This window comes from Manis pentadactyla, chromosome 2, assembly GCF_030020395.1.
Source record: "Manis pentadactyla isolate mManPen7 chromosome 2, mManPen7.hap1, whole genome shotgun sequence".
Lineage (NCBI taxonomy): Eukaryota > Metazoa > Chordata > Mammalia > Pholidota > Manidae > Manis > Manis pentadactyla.
The window spans coordinates 133,804,790-133,822,331 of NC_080020.1; the positions used below are offsets into that span (position 1 = coordinate 133,804,790).

The following is a 17,542-nucleotide window of genomic DNA, read 5'->3' on the forward strand; positions in this document are numbered from 1 at the left end:
GTGTGTGTGTGTGTGCATGTGTGTGTGCACCCGTGTGTGCACATAAATGCAATGCAATGTAGAAATGTCCAGTGTTTTTTTAAAAATTCATCAATTCAACCTAAACTCAAGAATTATACTTTAATAAAGCATTTTGCCAATACAGAAATGACACACCTAAGGTCAAATCATTTGAGAAAAAGTTATTCTCTATTACTTGAATAAGGGAAAGAAAAAACACAAGACAAGAATCCACAGTAATAACAGCTATATTAAATGTTGAAATAAAAACTACTTTTTGTTTACATCTGGAATTGAGATGTCCAATCTCCATTGTTTCTCCAGAGAACTAACAGGAAAAAATCATCTAAAAACATGGAGCTTTTTTAAGGCTAGCTGTACACAAACTTCACATTGGCATTTTCTTCGGTTTTGATCTCAACTATTAGTACTTAATAGTTTTAAAATCAAACATAATTTGCTAATATTAAACAACTGCACACTTCATATTATGACCATTTGATAACTGGTCATGTAAAACTAACCCCAAATGTTGATTTGTCTTCAATATATAAATAGTAAAAATTAAGCAAAAAGGTCTTCTTTCCTAATTAACTTCCTTGAAAACTGTTTTGCCCAATGTAAAATGAAGCAAACTACACTGTTTAAAAAAAAATTTTTTTTTAAGAAGTGCATCAATACTAGCACATTCTCCACTAGAGGTTTTAAATATTTGTAAGACTATTAGTTAATAACAACATCTTGGTGCTACCCAAATTAAGTATTATGCCAACAATGGCTTTCCTTGCAGATGTATTCATCTTACTGAAAACAGCAGGACAAAGCACAACTGGAAAGCCCAGGGGTCCTTATGACCAGAGAAAAGTTACCTGCCAGTGAAAAGGAGGGCAACTTGGTAGCCATTCATCTATATCTGTATTTTAACAAAATATCTTGTAAGATTTTAAATTTTGTAGAGTAACGATTTTAAATCTTTTGTGGAATCTGCCTAAATCTTTCTTATAAAACAGATGTGTTCCAATTACTTTATATAATATCTACAACTTCTCTGAAAAATTAAACCTAAATTGTTATATGCCCAATTTGTTATTTTTCTCCCAAAGAGCAATTTCTATAGACATATACCACAAAAGGTGGCATTACGTTTTTAATGCTCCGAGTTTTTCACAGTAGAACTGAATTTCTAAGTAAAGGCAGGGCTAGCAAAGACTATTTCAAACACAAGAGAAGGGCTACTACAAAGTGCTGAGAAGTGTAACACTGAATCCTATGTCAAGCTTTTTTTTTTTTTGGATACTGATGTTTAAAAATATATCTCAAAGTGAAGTTAATTGCTTACCACTTCAGGAAAATTGTTGAAATAGAAAACAACTAGAACACATTGCTTTTGATTTTGGTAGCTTATGTTTGGCTGACTTTCATGTTTTAAAAATCCTCATTTGAGTCTATGGATTTTAATACTATGTGGAAATTCCTTTATAGATTCTGAAGACTGACGCTGTCTATTTTCTCTGAGAACTTCTAAGTTCTCATTCAAAACAAACACTCTCCTTACAATATTAACGATCCATTAAATAGTTGGATCATGTGCCCAACCATTCTCATTATTTCACTACACTGCTAACTTGGAGCTTTGGTTATTAGGGAAAAATCAAGTTTATAAGTGTTCAGTTTTCTGAAATTTTTACAGCATGTTTCCAACGACATACATTCTATTCTCCTATGTTAAAAGGCCAGCTCAGCCAGTTTCCTTCTGGGCAAATAAAATCAAGTTGATTGTATTTGTAGTTTTGTTTGTACACAAAAGCTTTGGAAACTTTGGGATTTCCTCATGGAAAACTAGGAGAAAAGTACCCTAGTCCTCAGCCAATGTGGCACTAGCAAGCAGGACTGGGTATTCTAACCAATCTAATGCTGTCAGACTACAACTGCAAACCACACCTTCATTTAACAAACATCTCAGTGTGTCCTAACTCCAGTAAGACTCAGGACTGGCGGTGACATTATTCCATAAGATTTATGATCTTGTATGACTTTTGGCCACAGCTGCCAAAAAAATAGCTGCGTATGGGTAGGGGGGTGGGGAGGACTCATGAAAATCTTCTTCTGGACTTTTTCCCCTCTAAGTATAGACATGCCCCTAACAAGCACAAAAACCCAACCCCCAATGCTGCTGATAACTAGGAATATTAAATTATCAAAATTAAAAATAATTTCCTCATCTACCACAAGATACTATACAATATTACAAACACAGACACATGAAAAAGAAATCAAGCAGTAGAAAATGTACAACAGCTTTGGTGTTATACAAAATAACTTCCAAAAATGACTGACAGTGAAGCACAGAGTTCATGTTTTCCTACACAGACACTCCACTGCTGATTCTACTTGCTTCCGTTTCTGTCCTTGCTAAGATCTGAACAGCCCAGATGGACAGAATGGACAGTTTACTTAGTACGAACTGCTAGGAACACATGACACTGCGCTGCAGGAGATGTCATTATAGTCTTGCCTCTGCTCTATGGCTCTGTGGCATGTTTCCTGTCGAGATCACAGCAGGTCCAAAATAAAGTGACAACTAGATTTAATAAATTAATATACATTTTGTTTAAAGATGTACAATGCACATTCTGTTTAATCCAAGGTTTTGGGGTATCCCGGAACTATTTACACATATACAGCTCTCAGACGGCAATGCTGAAGAGGCAGGAAGGGCAGCAGAGCCTTGCACTGCTGCTCTGAACGCTGAGAACACGAGTCAAATACATTTTAACTTAAAAACAACGCTGAGAGATCACTGGGAAAAGTCTCCAAAGAGAGAAGTCCACAAAAAAGGACCTGTAAAGGCGAGGGGAGGGTCAAGGTAGCTGAGACAACCACTTTATTCTTGGGACAACTGTGGAGGCAGCGGAGATGTGCCTTGTTTGCCAGATTTCCGTTCGTAATTCACGAGGCGTTGGCCCACCAGGTATCTAGGTTGTAAAAACAGGGTTACTCCATGATCTTACATATTAAAACATTATTCCTAATAGCAGCCAGTGATACATTTTTTAATGCAATCAGACCTTCACTCCCACTTAAAATTCTTCAGAAGTTAGGTAGCAGAGAAGTTCAGAATGAACACCTGCAAGAGGCCCAAAGCAGGCACGTGCTGGTGAGGTGTGGCTTTGTGGGGAGCCGTGAGAGCAGCCAAGGCTGGAAGGCTCAGGTGCAGTGCAAAGGAGCACGTGCTCCAGTCCACACATGAGGGGCTCTCATGAACACTGGCACCGGGGGCTGAAGTGGGTCAGAGAGTCAGCTTATTCAGGGGACTTACTGTTATGGATCACATTTCATGAAAGAGCTTAGTAGACAGACCTGAAGAAACAGACTAGAAATATGACAACCAGTAAGTGGGGTAGGGAGGAAAAGTAGGACCTGAAAAGCTCCAGTTCTAGAGAAAAGGAGAAATCAAAAGACAAACACTTCAGTGAGGTCAATGGGTAGATGGCAGAGAAGTGAGTATATGCAAGTGACAGAGGTAGGATGCCATGGGGCAAGAAGAGAGTATTCAGTGTTCCTAACTTACCTATGTGACCACAGGGAGGTATGGCAAAGGCATAGGACTAGACAGAGACAGAAGCTACTGTGGCTGGAATGACACAGCTAAAGTCCCTCCCCCAGGACACTGCATTCCATGAGGAAGGCAGGAGTTGCAGAGGAGAAGCAGTGATGTGGGGCAATGGCCTAGAGGTGGACCCCCAGAGGACAGTGGATGACAAAGGTGATGACAATGAGCTGGAGGGTATGAGGAATAAGTGTGCATGGTACCCGTTTGGAGGCAGCAATGCAGATCAAGGAGTCCTGAGAAGTGCAGGGCATCTGTGCAGAGCACAGGGAGGGAGAGGAGACCCACGCTGGGGGCCCCATGTGACAGGGCTGCCAGGGAGCAGGGTGCTTTGAGACCAGTCTCCTTATCAGTGAAGTAAGGACAATAGCCCTATGTTCTGGAATTGTGGTGAGAAACAGAACGCACACAAAAGCCTTGGTGATAAATGAAGGTCTGGGCTCGGTGTAGTAACTTTCATTTCTTACCATTACTTTTTCTATCACTCTTCCTTTCGGAGAAGGGAAACCTAATGAAATGCTCTGGCAAAGTTCCCCAAGTAGCTTAACATTTCACTATTTAAAACCTTTCACTAATCCCAAGGCTTCTTCATCCATGATCTCATTGTTAAATCAATTTCTTTTTGTTTTAATGAATTCCTTTCCTGAAGTTAACCATCCCTTACCCCACTGTCCCCCAACCCACCAGTGTTCTGAGGCTGTGAGGGTTTTGTACCCCATACACAACGGCCCCACCTGACCGACACACCCATGATCACCAAGCACGCCGAGGTTCACCAAGCATGGAGTTAGCACTACAGCAACAAAAGCAATGAAAAGCACAGAGAGAAAATCAATGACAGCGTACCTGCCCAGGACCAAAGAATGAGTCAGGGGCAGGAGGCAGAGACTCTGAGCCCACACCCCACTCTCCCTACTGTGGTAGTCCCTGCAGGCGCCCCCAGCCCACCACAGACAATGGCCCACACTCAGCACCGCATCCAGGCCCAGCACTGCGAGAGTGGGCATCAGAGGTGATGGTGCAGGGTCTGGCCTCAACAGAGCCTATGCTTCAACAGTATCCTGCACGAAGGAGCACAGGGATTGTAAGAGTGCACAGGGCTGCAGGGAAAGAGCGGAAAGGAACAGGTAAGAAATGACAAGAGGTGGGTGGGAAAGGACCACGGGGAAGACCAGGAAGGGCAGGTGACGAGCTGGACAAGACAGTAGCAGGAAGCTCCCCCAGGGCATGTGCCATGTGCATTCTGTCGGCAGCACTGACTCTCCTGCTAAAACCAGGGAACTGAGCAAAACTGACTTTCATCACTGAAATCCCTCCCTGTCCTTACATGTCTGTCTTTCACAGACTTTATACTGTGAGCGTCTAAGTGTACTTGTGTCAGCAAATGCTTTGGAGAAACCTTGAAAACAGTGAATTTCATTCTTAAAAATACCCCTTGTAAGAGCCCTCAGAGTAAATAGACCATATAACCTGTTGTCCAAACCAAGGCACTCACAAGTAAAAGGGGGTCTTGTTAAGAATGAAAAAAGGCAGCATGTGTAAGCTGGGGCTCTTTTGGGCAAACCAGGACAGATAGTTATGAACTCACTTTCTCTGCCAGACACTATTAAAGCTGAGGAGGATGCAGCCTAGGTTAGGACCTGAAGTCAAAAAGCTCTTATTCCCAGAATGTGTCTTCCTTGGCTGTCCTCAAATCTCTTGCTGAGATTAGGTTTCAAGAGTTTCCTCAAAACAGAGAGCCTATGACACTTTTGCAAGAACCTTACAGGCTTCCTTAGCACTTGTCAGAGAAACCCAAAGGCCCTTGGTTGCAAGGGCTTATGTAGGCACTGCTAATTCCTGATGCAGGCTTTTTATTTTTATCTAAAATTATTTAATATGTCATCAGACCAAAACATATGAAACAGACTGAAAACTATTAAGGAATGGGCATTAAAAAATCTTCCACCCCAAACCAGTTTCTCTTTATCTTCTGCATTTCCATAAATGACAACTCCACATTCCCAATTAGTTGGCCCAGCTGAGTCTTTGATTGTGCTCTTTCACCTTCCACATCCCATCAATTAGCAAATCCTTTCACTCTACCTCAAAATATATCCAGAATCTGAGCACTTTTTCTTCCTATGATTTATCACATTAGACACAAAAACTAGGAAATGAGACATTTTAACAAGAGTGGCTGGATGAATGGTAGTATAGACTTACTTGTCATTTTTAATATGTTCATAAAGGCGCTTAAACTGGCGGACCTGGAAGGACAAGATCCCCATCAATACCACAACCATCAGTAAAAATGGATAAATCCGCCGGTGGACCAAGTTTTGCATTTCTGCAGTAACACCTGTAAAACCAAAAAAGGAAAACTAAGTATACACAGAATGACAGTGAAATGAAAGTAGTCCTTTCCTTAGGAAGATGGACTAGTGGTGCTGAACTGAATCTCACTATGAACAAAACGGAGTGGGGCACAGAGTGAGGCAGAACTGGGGTGGCCACAAACCAGAGGGGCCCTGAGGACTATGCCAAGGAACTGCACTGTGTCTGAAAGGCCCCAGAGGAACCAAGGAGAAGATGTTCCCTGAAGAGTGCTGAAAGGTCACAGTAGCTGAAGGGAGCCGAATGAATTAGGTGGCAGCTTCAGAGAAGGGAAACCAGCTAGGCCACTGAGATTCAGGTGAGAGGTGCAGGAAATGAGAAACGGTTCAGGAAGTTGGGTCCCTGGGACTTGGACAACGTGTGAATATGGAGGGCAGAGAGCCTCAGGCAACACAGATGACCTTTGGGGTTTCTGACCCATATAACTGGTTGGATGATAATGCTAGTCACTAAAGAGGGGATTCAGGAGAAGAAAAAGATCTGGAGGCGAAAACTTTGTTCTTGAAAGTCTGACCGTATGCTGGGTTTAAGGTCCCATGAGGATTCCTCAGTACACAACTGATAGGACAATATCTAATTGTTGAGGTGTCGCTAGTTAGTATCTCTTCCTTTCTTTTCCTTTTATGCCAAAGAACATTTAAAAATTTTAACAGAGCAACACTTCCCCTTAATTTTTTAAGTATGTGCTGATAGCACTTCAAGTCAGGAAAAGACAACCTGAAGGAAATCTGTTTCTGCCTATTTTGGGGAGAGTGTAAATGTCAATACTTTCTCACCTGCCTAGAGAAAAAAATACCAGAGAGCTTTATGATCCTCCTAATTTTTGCCTTGAGTAGTCAAACCTAAGAAACACAGTCTTCTGAAACCACCATTTTAGCTGGATTTGTATTTACACATAAAGCATTTGGAGCAAGACCGCCTAGGATAGTGGGAGTGACAAGAATGTAATGATGCTACCAAAGGTGCTCTCTCAAGCTCCCCAACCAGCATTACCCACCTAGTAAAGGAACAATACCGGATGCTACGACGTAAGGTACACACAGGGAAAGTAAGAGCACAGAGATCACTGGGGCAGCCAGCTTTCGAATGATATAGTGAAGGTCAATGTTCCGGATTCCATTTGCATAAACCTGAAACATGGGAAGAAAATTGGAACAAGGATACAATACAAATTCCTCCAGGTTAACATGCGATCTCTACTGAATCCAAGCTGTGAGGAATCTACTGGTCATTTTTTTCCAAAGTCAAGGCAAGTTCCAGAACACAAACATAAGTATGGTGCCCACGAGTTTTGAAAGGAAGTCCATTTACTTCCATATGCAGTTAAGTTCATAACTGAAAAGTTTAACTTCCTTACACCTTACAGTTAACTCTGCTAAGGAATGAAATAATAAGACACCAATCTACAATCATTACACTAGCCTTGCACTCTATAATACCAGATGGCATCCAATATTAGCTGAAGACCAAATAACTTCATACTTATCTTGTGTAAGAGTGATCTGTGTTGATTACTCACTCAACAGTTTGATCTATCACCCAAGACTTCATTCACTTTATCTCAGTGTAAGCATTATAAACAGGAAATACGTTTCCTAAAAGCTTATAGAAACAAAATTTAACCAAAAGGTACATTATGTAAAAATTTAGTGTGAAAGAAAATCTACAGTTGTTTTTTAACTTAAGGATTTCTAGAATATTCCATCATCTCACACACAAAGTTTTACTGAGAGTACTGCAGAGAAAAGAATGGATGGAAGTGGGAAGGCTTTGAACAATGGAAAATAAAGACAGCATGCAGAGGGGACCAGACCCAAAAGTGTTGTTCTCCTTGTTGCCCTGGCACTTCAACCTCCCCAGGCCCACAGGCACACAGCATGGTGTGACCACCTGAAACCTCATGAGGGGGCCAGAGCAGTCAGATATGAATAACAAACAGGCCTAACACTGCAAAGGCATGCTGCTGATCTCAAAGAAACCTATTAACCCAAAAATACATTTATATCAATGCAGCAAGGCATCCCAGTGTTTCTCAACCGTTTTACTTAAACTTACACATGTGTATGAGAAAAGAATGCATCTGAGAGCAAAGTACTATAAAGGTCAACAACGTTTCACAACCTCCAGCTGTAATTAAACCCTTAGTCTCCATATTCCTTTGCAAGGAAGGACCAGTGTCTCACCTGGAGACTAGGTGGACAAGCTGGAAATTGAGAGATGCATGGAAACACACAGCAATTCCCTGGCTCTCTCCAGCCTCACACATCTCCAGGTACAGAAATTTTTTTGACAATTTTCTTGTGCATACTGGGCTGAGAAATAGTGTCTTTATTTTCTATACATCAAAAGGAGGTGTATCTGTACTGCTACGGAACTTTAACACTTTATATGGTGCTGACCTAAGTAAGGATAAGAGGGTTATCCACAGATATGTTTTCTAGGTAACTAAAATTTAAAAGAAGTAAGTACCAAAATCTGTTATGTTGGTTATTTTGGATTGAAATCTTCCTAAAATGAATTACTATACTCCCTGGCGTTATCATCACAATGTAGACACACTATTTATCTTTTTCAAGGTTATCACAATGACCAAATTATCTGATGGTTATGTAACACTATAGTCCTATAGTCCTAGGTGCTACGCAGCTAAAATATTCCCAAACAGCTCTGCTTTTTTAACCTATTGTTTTTGTCTTGCCTTGAATAATAACCTCTCTTCTCTACTACAGGTTTAGAAACCTAAATACCAAGTCTTCATCAGAATTCCTGCCCTGAAAAAGACCCACATGTGGTAACTGTTGCCTTTATTTTGGCAGGATTCCAGGTACTTTAAGGTACTGGTTAACCTCCAGATAAGGGAAGTCTTAAGAGTGGTAGATGAAAATCAGGGTGATAAAACAGCAAACTGTCTCTCCTTTAAGGAAAAAAGCTATATATGCTTATTTAAAAAAACACAGAAAACTCAGAAGTGGAAAATGAAAAGAAAGAGTCCTATCAGCCAAAAACACAATCACCACCACTCCTAGTCTTTTGCTGGGAGCTGCTTTTTTGCTTACCTGCTCAATGACGGTCTTCAGCCACCACTGAGGCCCCATGAGTGTGATAGCTGCAATGATCTTGGCATGCAGGACTCCAAGTGCCCAGTCCTAGGATAAGAAAAACCATTTAGCAGATGTCTATTTTCAGCAATAGAGCCAGTAGAGGGTATACAGTTTTCTTGCATTGTTTCATTTCAAAAGAGAAGTTCTGCAGGATTAGAGGCAATTTTACACAAGATTAACAAATGCTGGAAAACCTAGGGAATTTTTCCCCCAACAGCTCATAGTCAGTGTTTCCATCAAAACTCATTCTCTTATCTTTTGAAAACCTCCATTATTTTCCCAAGAAAAAGTGTGGACCTTAATGAGATCTCAACAAGCAAATGAATAAAATAGTGCCATGACTTTATTTCATCAAAACAACCTCAGGCTGCTGTATTGGTTTTGGCTGAGGTAATTATGTCAGAGTAAGTCTGTGGAGCCGCGTTTGGCCTAAGCCATCCCAAAAGGCTTCTGGTGTGATGCACTCCCAGTTCTGCTGGTCTGTTAACTGGAACCTCCCTGCCACACTGGGCTCCGCCCTGGGCCTATGGCCTAACCACCCTGCTCTGCACTAAGCAGCAAGACTGGCCCCTGTCCCTGCAAATGATCTCTCCAAGTGCAAATCGCATCATGTAAGGAAACTCCCTGCTCACAACTCTAACGGCCTTAGCATGGCAGACAAAGTCCTTCCTAACTTGGTCTCTGCTTACCTTTTTAAAAAAATCCATGTATGTTAAAAAAATAATACATAATGTTTAGATCTATTCTTGTATAAAACTGAAACCTTTCCAGAGAAGACTAGCGTTTTCTGTGACCACCAACCCAAATCCTGATTCCTCCCCAGGAATAACTACAGCTAACATTTGGTATATACCCTCCACTTTTTTCTCTATGTTAATCTTTATCATACATGTATATCCCAGAGAAAATGTATAGTATCATTTTTACACAGGTTTTGCTCACACAGTTTTTCCTCTTCTACACTGTCCATCACCTTGAGGCTAATGTTCTGATTTACTGTTTGGTTAGCTGGCATTCTAAGCATCTCCTTCAAATACACTGGGGGGCTGTTGGTACATGCACTGAATTCCTGCCTATCCTCTCCTGAATATCACTCTTCATCCTGACAGACAAATGGCTGGATGACACTTTGCCTGGGTACAGGAAGCTTGGTTTTGTGTCCCTTTTATCTCAATGGTCTGTAAATGCTCTTCTACCTTACAGTTTTTGGTGCTAGAGTGAAAGTCCACTGCCAGTAGGATTTTTTTCTGTTTTGAAGCTTACGATTTCTCTTTACCCTTAAGATCCAGGAATTTTACCAACATGTGCCCAAAAATGTGTTCCTTTCATCAACTTCACCTTATCCATCTCCATTTCACCAAATGTGATGAGTTCTTTCAACCTACAGAATCAGGTCTTCCTTCAATTTAGTTAAAATTTTCTATTTTTGTTTCAATGCTGTCTTGTATTTTTACATTCTGGAACCTTACTATGGATATGTTTAGTCTCCTGGCCAGATCCCCCAAGGCCATTTACTCTCCATCTGCCAATTCTTGGGTTTCACTCTGTGCTTTACCCATCTTCCTGAGTCCTCTCTGAACCTCAATGGAGAATTTTCATATCTTTAATCCATCTACTGAATTGGACTGAAATCCATGCTATGCAGCACCACAATGATGCCACTGTGTTGTTGCAGTTGGGTGTGCATGCACACACACTGCCCTCAATCACCTGTGTTTTCTCTCTTCTATTTCAATGTAAGCAGTTGTTTGTGCTGGACATCTGTTTGGATTGCTCTGTCTGTCCTTTCTTTCTATGGCTGCTGGGACCCCCTGTTGATAAAGGATTTGTTATTTTTCTCTGCAGTTTCAATGAGGCTCGGGTTAGATGGAATATCCTAAAAGGGCTGCACAAGGACCTTTCATTTCTTTATTCCTTTGGGATAGCATACCAACAGTTCTCTAATACGAATATGGAGAAAGCCTCCCTGCTTGTTTGCATTCTCCCAGGCACAAAGGCAGGGAAGACTCCATCTACCAAGTCAGCTTTCTTGTGCCTTCGGGAGTCCAGAAGGCACCCAAGGGAGGTTAATGTTCATCTGAGAAGGTCCACAGATCACTGGGATTCAAGCTCTTTCAAGATCCACTGCCTTCCAGTCCTTTCCCACAGGACTGGGTATACAGCACTAGTTCCTCTGCTAGAATTCCAAAATAGCCCAGTCTCCCATGGACCTGCAGCCACTTGGTGCAGGCAGGGAAGGCCCACAGCTTAGAGTCAGGAATGGAGAAACAGCAAACTGTGCATTCAAACACTGGGGTTTTACCCAGAACATTGAGAATACCATGCAGTACATATTCACCCTGAGTTTTCTTGTGCTGAAAAACAATTTGTGTTTTTCCACAACTTCAAAAACCTGTCTATCAATATCAGAACATACAGTTCTACTTTCTTTCAAGCTGCACTGAACCCACAGCAAAGTTATACCACATTTTATTTAGTCATTCTCGGATGAATATCTGGACTTCTATTTTTTTGACATTATAAAAAATGATATAATAGAAGAAACAGCTTTGTGCCTCCTTCTGCACATATGAACATGTTTCTTCCTAGCAGACTCTGAAAAGTGAAACTGGACCATAACATGTAAGCAGCCTTAAAAATGGATAGTTTCAAATAATTCTCCAAGGTGACAATGTTGGGTACTGTCAAGACCACCAAGAACACACTGAGTAACTGAACACACTATACTCAGTACTCATGGTGGGGGAGCACACACATATGGGGAATGGGGTGTGAGTGTTTGGAAAGGCTTTCAGTATTCCAGCTTATGTGAGGTGATTTGGGAGGCAGTTAAGGAAGCTGGGCTTTGCTCTGTGCTAGGTACTACCTTAGAAAGCAGAGGAAATCTGTAATTGTCATCTTAAGAAATCTTACCCAGAAAGACGATGGACATACTAAGGCTAAAACTGTAGCTGTAATAAGGCAGCAGCCAATCACACTGGCCAGGAGAGGAGGCTACTTGGTCACTGTTGTAGTTTGGACAATGCTCATGTTTTGCCCATGTTCAGACATGATTACGGAGGTTCTAAGAGGTGATGCAGCCTCTGCTTTGTCTGGTGCAATGTAAAGCCCAAGTCTCAAGGCTACCAAGCTGTGAAGAAGCCCAGATATATCCAGGGGCCCCAGCCAACCCCAGATGGGGTACCAACAACACCGTCACCCTCACACATGGGTGATGATACCTCCAACGACTCCAGCCACAATATCAAGTCACACTCCACCACTGTCTTCCCATCTGAGGCCCCAGATAACAGGGAGCAGAGATAAGCCAATATGCCCTGTCTTAATCTCTGACAAAGACTGTGGACAAAAATAAATGGTCGTTTTAAGGCATTAAATTGTGAGGTAACTTACTATGCAACAAGAGTTAACTCAAGACCCATCAACTTTCACCTGATGGCTTCAGCATCCACTAATACTCCTTGCTGGAATCAATTACTCTCTTAATTATTGCAAAATAATGAATTTCTAACTCTGTCAATTCCTCCACCTTTATCATCTGGCATTATTTAAAAAATAGCTTTTCTTCAATCACTAATCTATCTGACTACACTGCAATGCAACTCTTACAGAAAAGTATCATATATATGCTTAACTCTTGCCCTTTATAACTCACTTTCTGGCTATTTTTATTTTATATTGAAGTGCATACAATAAAAAGCAGAACTATTAGAGCTTGATGAATTTTGACATGTATATACTCATGTAACAATCGCCCAGATCAAGATATCAAATATTCTTTTTATCCTTTCACCTATTTTCTACATGCCCCAACCCCTCCCTTATGGCAACCACCATCCGTTCTGTTTATACATCTATTTTAAATTGTTTTTTAGAATCCACATAAAAGTGAAATCATATGGTGTTCTTTGTCTGACTTATTTTGCTTAGCATAATACTCTCTAGGTACATCCACACTGTCACAAATGGCAAGATTTCCTTCTTTTTATGGCTGAGTAATATTCCATTGTATATGTATGTACATCTTTTCTATCAATTCATCTGAGGCCCCAGATAACAGGGAGCACTAATACTCCTTGCTGGAATCAATTACTTGACTGAAGTAATTATGTCAGAGTCAGTCTGTGAAGCCGTGTTTGGCCTAAGCCATCCCAGATGGCTTCTGGTGTGATGCACTCCCAGTTCTGCTGGTCTGTTAACTGGAACCTCCCTGCCACACTGGGCTCCCTGCCACAGTGGGCTCCTGCCCACCCTGCTCTGCACTAAGCAGTGGACATTAAGGTTGTTTCCAAATTTTGGCTATTGTAAGTAATGCCACAATAAACACAGGAGCGCATGTATCTTTTCAAATCAGTGATTTTGTTTCTTCAGGTAAATTCCCTGTAGTGGAATTGCTGGGTCACACAGTATTCTATTTTTGGTTTTCTGAGAAACCTCCATTCTGGCTACACCAATTTGCAACCCCATCAGTAGTATATGAGGGTTCCATTTTCTCCACACCCATACCAACACTTTTTATTTAATGTCTTGTTGATATTAGCCTTCTAACAGGTATAAGGTGCTATCTCAGTGTGGTTTTGATTTGCACTTCCCTCATGATTAGTGATGTTGAGCACCTTTTCCTGTGTCTGTATGTTGGTCATCTGTATGTCTTCTTTGGAAAAATGTCTATTCAGGTCCTCTGTCCATTTTTTAATCAGATTACTTTTTTTTTGGTATTGAGTTGTATGAGTTCTTTATATATTTTTGGTATTAGCCTCTTATCAGATATATTACTTGCAAATATATTCTCCCATATAGTAGATTGCCTTTTCACTTTGCTGATGCTTTCCTTTGCTATGCAAAAGCTTTTTAGTTTGATGGTCCCACTTGTTTATTTTTGCTTTTGTTTCTCTTGCCGGGGGGACATATACAGAAAAAAATTACTAATGCTAATGTTCAAGAGTTTACTATGTTTATTCTAGGAGTTTTACAGTTTCCTATCTTATATTTAAGTCTCTAATCCATTTTAGTTTATTTTTGTGTATGGTGTAAGACAGGGATCCAGTTTCATTCTTTTACAGTCCTGTTTTCCCAGCACTATTTATTGAAGAGGCTGCCTTTTCCCCATTGTATATTCTTGCTTCCTTTTTCATATTTTAATTGACTACATAGGCATGGATTTATTTCTGGGCTCTCTATTCTGTTCCATTGATCTATACATCAGTTCTTCTGCCAGTACAATACTGCTCTGATTAATGTAGCTTTGAATTATTGTTTGAAATCAGGAAGCATAATACCCCCAGCTTTGTTCTTTCTTAAGACTGCTGGGACTATTTGGGCCATTCTGTGGTTCCATATAAATTTTAGGACTCATAGTTTGATGAAAAATGCCACTGGTATTTTGATAAGGATTGCACTGAATCAGCAGTTTGCTTTGGGCAGTGTGGTCATTTAACAATATTAATTTTTCCTATCCATGGGCATGGGATAGCTTTCTATTCAGTTGTGTCATCTTCAATTTCTTTCATTAGCATCTTACACAGTTTTCAGAGTACAGGTCTTTCACCTCCTTGGTTAAATTTATTCTTAGGCATTTTATTCTTTTTGATGCAACTGTAAATGGGACGGTTTCTTAATTTCTCTTCCTGTTTATTCATTATTTGTATGTAGAAATGTAATAGTCTTCTGATTTTGTGTCCTGAGTTTTACAGAATTCATTTATTCCTTCTAGCAGTTTTTTGGTGAAGTCTATGGTTTATATAGAGTACCAAGTGAGCTGCAAATAGTGACCATTTTACTTCTTCCTTAGCAACTGGCATACTTTCTAATTTTCTTCATTGATTGCTATAGCTAGGACTTCCAGTACTATGTTGAATAAAAGTGTTGGGAGTCGGCATCCTTATCTTGTTCCGGATCTTTGAGGAAAAGCTTTCCCACTGAGTATGACGTCAGCTGTGGGTTTGTCATATTGCCTTCATTGTGCTGCAGGATGTTCCCTCTATACTGACTTGAGTTTTTATCACAAATGGATGCCGCATTTTGTCAAATGCTTTCTCAACATCTATTGAGATGACCATATGGTTTTTATCCTTCCTTCTGTTAATATGATATATCACAATGATGGTGGATATTAAACCATCCTTACATCACTGGAATAAACCCTGCTTGGCCATGGTAAATGATCCTTCTAATGCATTTTTAAATCTGGCCTGCTAATATTGAGAACTTTTGCATGTATGTTCATCAGGGATACTGGTAATTTTTTTTTTTGTAGTGTTTTTGTCTGTTTGTCTGTTTGGGGTTTTAAAGTGATGCTTGCCATGCAGAATCAATCTAGAAGCTTTCCTTCCTCAATTTTTTGGAATAGTTTGAGAAGGATAGGCATTAACTCTTTTTTAAATGTTTGGTAAAATTCTCCTCTGAAGCCATCTGGTCTGGGACTTTTTGTTTGTTGAGCGATTTCTGATTACGCTTTAATGTCACTACTAATTATTAGTCTGTTCAGATTTTGTTTCTTCCTGGTTCAGTTTTGGGAAATTGCATGTTTCTAGGAATTTATCCATTTCTTCTAGGTTGTCCAATTTGGTGGCATATAATTTTTCATAGCATAGTCTCCTAATTTTTTGTATGTCTGTGGTGTCAGGTGTAACCTCTCTTTTATTTCTGATTTTGAGTCCCCTTTTTCTCATGATCAGTCTAGCTAAAGGTTTATCAATTTTGTTTATCTTTCCAAAATACCAGCTCTCAGTTTCACTTTTTTTTGCGGGCTGTTATTTAGTCTCTATTTCATTTATTTCTGCTCTGATCTTTATTATTTCCTTCCTTCTACTAACTTTGGGCCCTGTATGTTTTTTCCTGTTTCTTTTAGGTGTAGCATTAGATTGAGATTTTTCTTGTTTCTTGAAGTAAGCCTGTAACACTATAAACTTATCACTTAGAAATGCTTTTGCTGCTTCCCAAAGATTTTGCATTGTTATGTTTCTATTTTCATTATTCTCTAAGTATTTTTTTATTTCCTCTTTAACCTATTTATTGCTTAGTAGCATCCTGTTTAGCCTTAATGTGTTCCTGTTCATTCCAGTTTTTCCCTGTAACTGATTTCCAGTTTCACACTGTGGTGTTCAGCTTTCTCTCCAAATCTGATCTGTGAGTCTATTCGCTCCTTCCTGGAATACATTTCTTCTTTCCTTACCAGTTCCTCTGTACAATACTATGTTGTCCTGGACACTGTCCCCTTCTGAAACTTGCAAAGCTAGGTTAAATATCTCTCTTTGCAGTGCTGCAGCTCCTTGCACTAGCCCCAATCCCAGTACAGTCTACCTGTGCACCATTCTATCTTTCCCATCAGCCTGTGAGGTTTTCAGGAAGCCCCTACAGTGGCCTCATTTTCATCTGAGTTATACAGTACAGGGTTTTGGCACTCATCAAAGTACTCAAATACTTGCTGTTAAATGAAGTTTATGGAGGTTTTTAACCTGGAATGTAAAGGAAGGGAAATATGTCCCAAATAATTTTCATTTCTAAAAAATCCATTGTAATATAATTAAGAGGAAATAAAAACAAGGCTGAACAGCCTTTGAATGGCAGAAGTCAATGCCTAGCTCTTTCACCTAATATCTCTTAAGAACCTGAGGTCTATGATGCTAACTGCAAGTTCTGAGTATACTACGTAAAAGTTCAATTTCTTTTTCCATAAGCTTTAAAACCTTTACTGTGACCTAAATAATCCTCCAGAATGCTCTTTTTAATAAGCCTGTGACTTTGTGGGGAAACATACTGTAATTATTCAAAAGTATAAGTTGCTGTTTAAAAGCCAGAAGAAACAAGGTATTCTACCCCAATTAAAAAGTGAAAAGAGCAATACGTGTTAGTTTGTGTCTTTAAGTATTGGTGAAGCCTAAATGACTACTGACACTTTAACCTGTAAGATAAGATCTTCAAAAAGTTTTTGACCTGCATATTTTTAAAGCAAGAGATTAAAATGCATTATTTAAACATATTACGAGAGTTCTAGGAATAGAAAAAATTAAGGAATCTTTCTACAAAATGCTTGAAAATCACTTCAAAAAATTACGGATTTTTTAAAAGTCCAAATCCTTAAAGAAACATCATGAACAAAAGATAAATACTTACCTGCCATGGGTAAAAAAGAGGGGTTTGATCCAAGGGAACCCTCAGGGGTGCAACAATGACCAGCTCAAACAGGAGCCCCAGAAGGAGTGGGACGACACCAGCCAGTAGGATGGCAACTATCAATGTCTTCATTATCTATCAGGAAATGGAAGCCATGTTATTAAAGACAGTCTTTCTGATGATGGCCAAACTTTCTTCCATCTGAAAGTTTATGTTTCTTCTCTAATATGATGCCTAACAGACAAATACATTACAATAAACATCTTATGTTTTACTTTACATTTGAGATTTGAATATATAATTATAAAAGCTCAAGCTGTAATGAAAATGTGAAATTACT

At 39.8% G+C, this 17,542-nt stretch overlaps 1 protein-coding gene across 2 annotated transcripts in view; it reads right to left on the reverse strand.

Annotated features, from left to right (window-relative positions):
• Positions 1-232: 232 nt before the first annotated feature.
• The window catches only part of MARCHF6 (membrane associated ring-CH-type finger 6), an 86,124-nt gene continuing 68,814 nt past the window's right edge, over positions 233-17,542 (reverse strand). For both annotated transcript variants that reach the window (XM_036896657.2, XM_036896658.2), the window contains exons 22-26: positions 17,203-17,337; positions 9,043-9,132; positions 6,984-7,116; positions 5,816-5,951; positions 233-2,975 (exon numbers count right to left, since the gene is read on the reverse strand). In XM_036896657.2, coding sequence (XP_036752552.1) covers positions 2,885-2,975; positions 5,816-5,951; positions 6,984-7,116; positions 9,043-9,132; positions 17,203-17,337 — 585 coding nt within the window. In that variant the 3' untranslated portion in view covers positions 233-2,884. The remainder of the gene's footprint in view (positions 2,976-5,815; positions 5,952-6,983; positions 7,117-9,042; positions 9,133-17,202; positions 17,338-17,542) is intronic.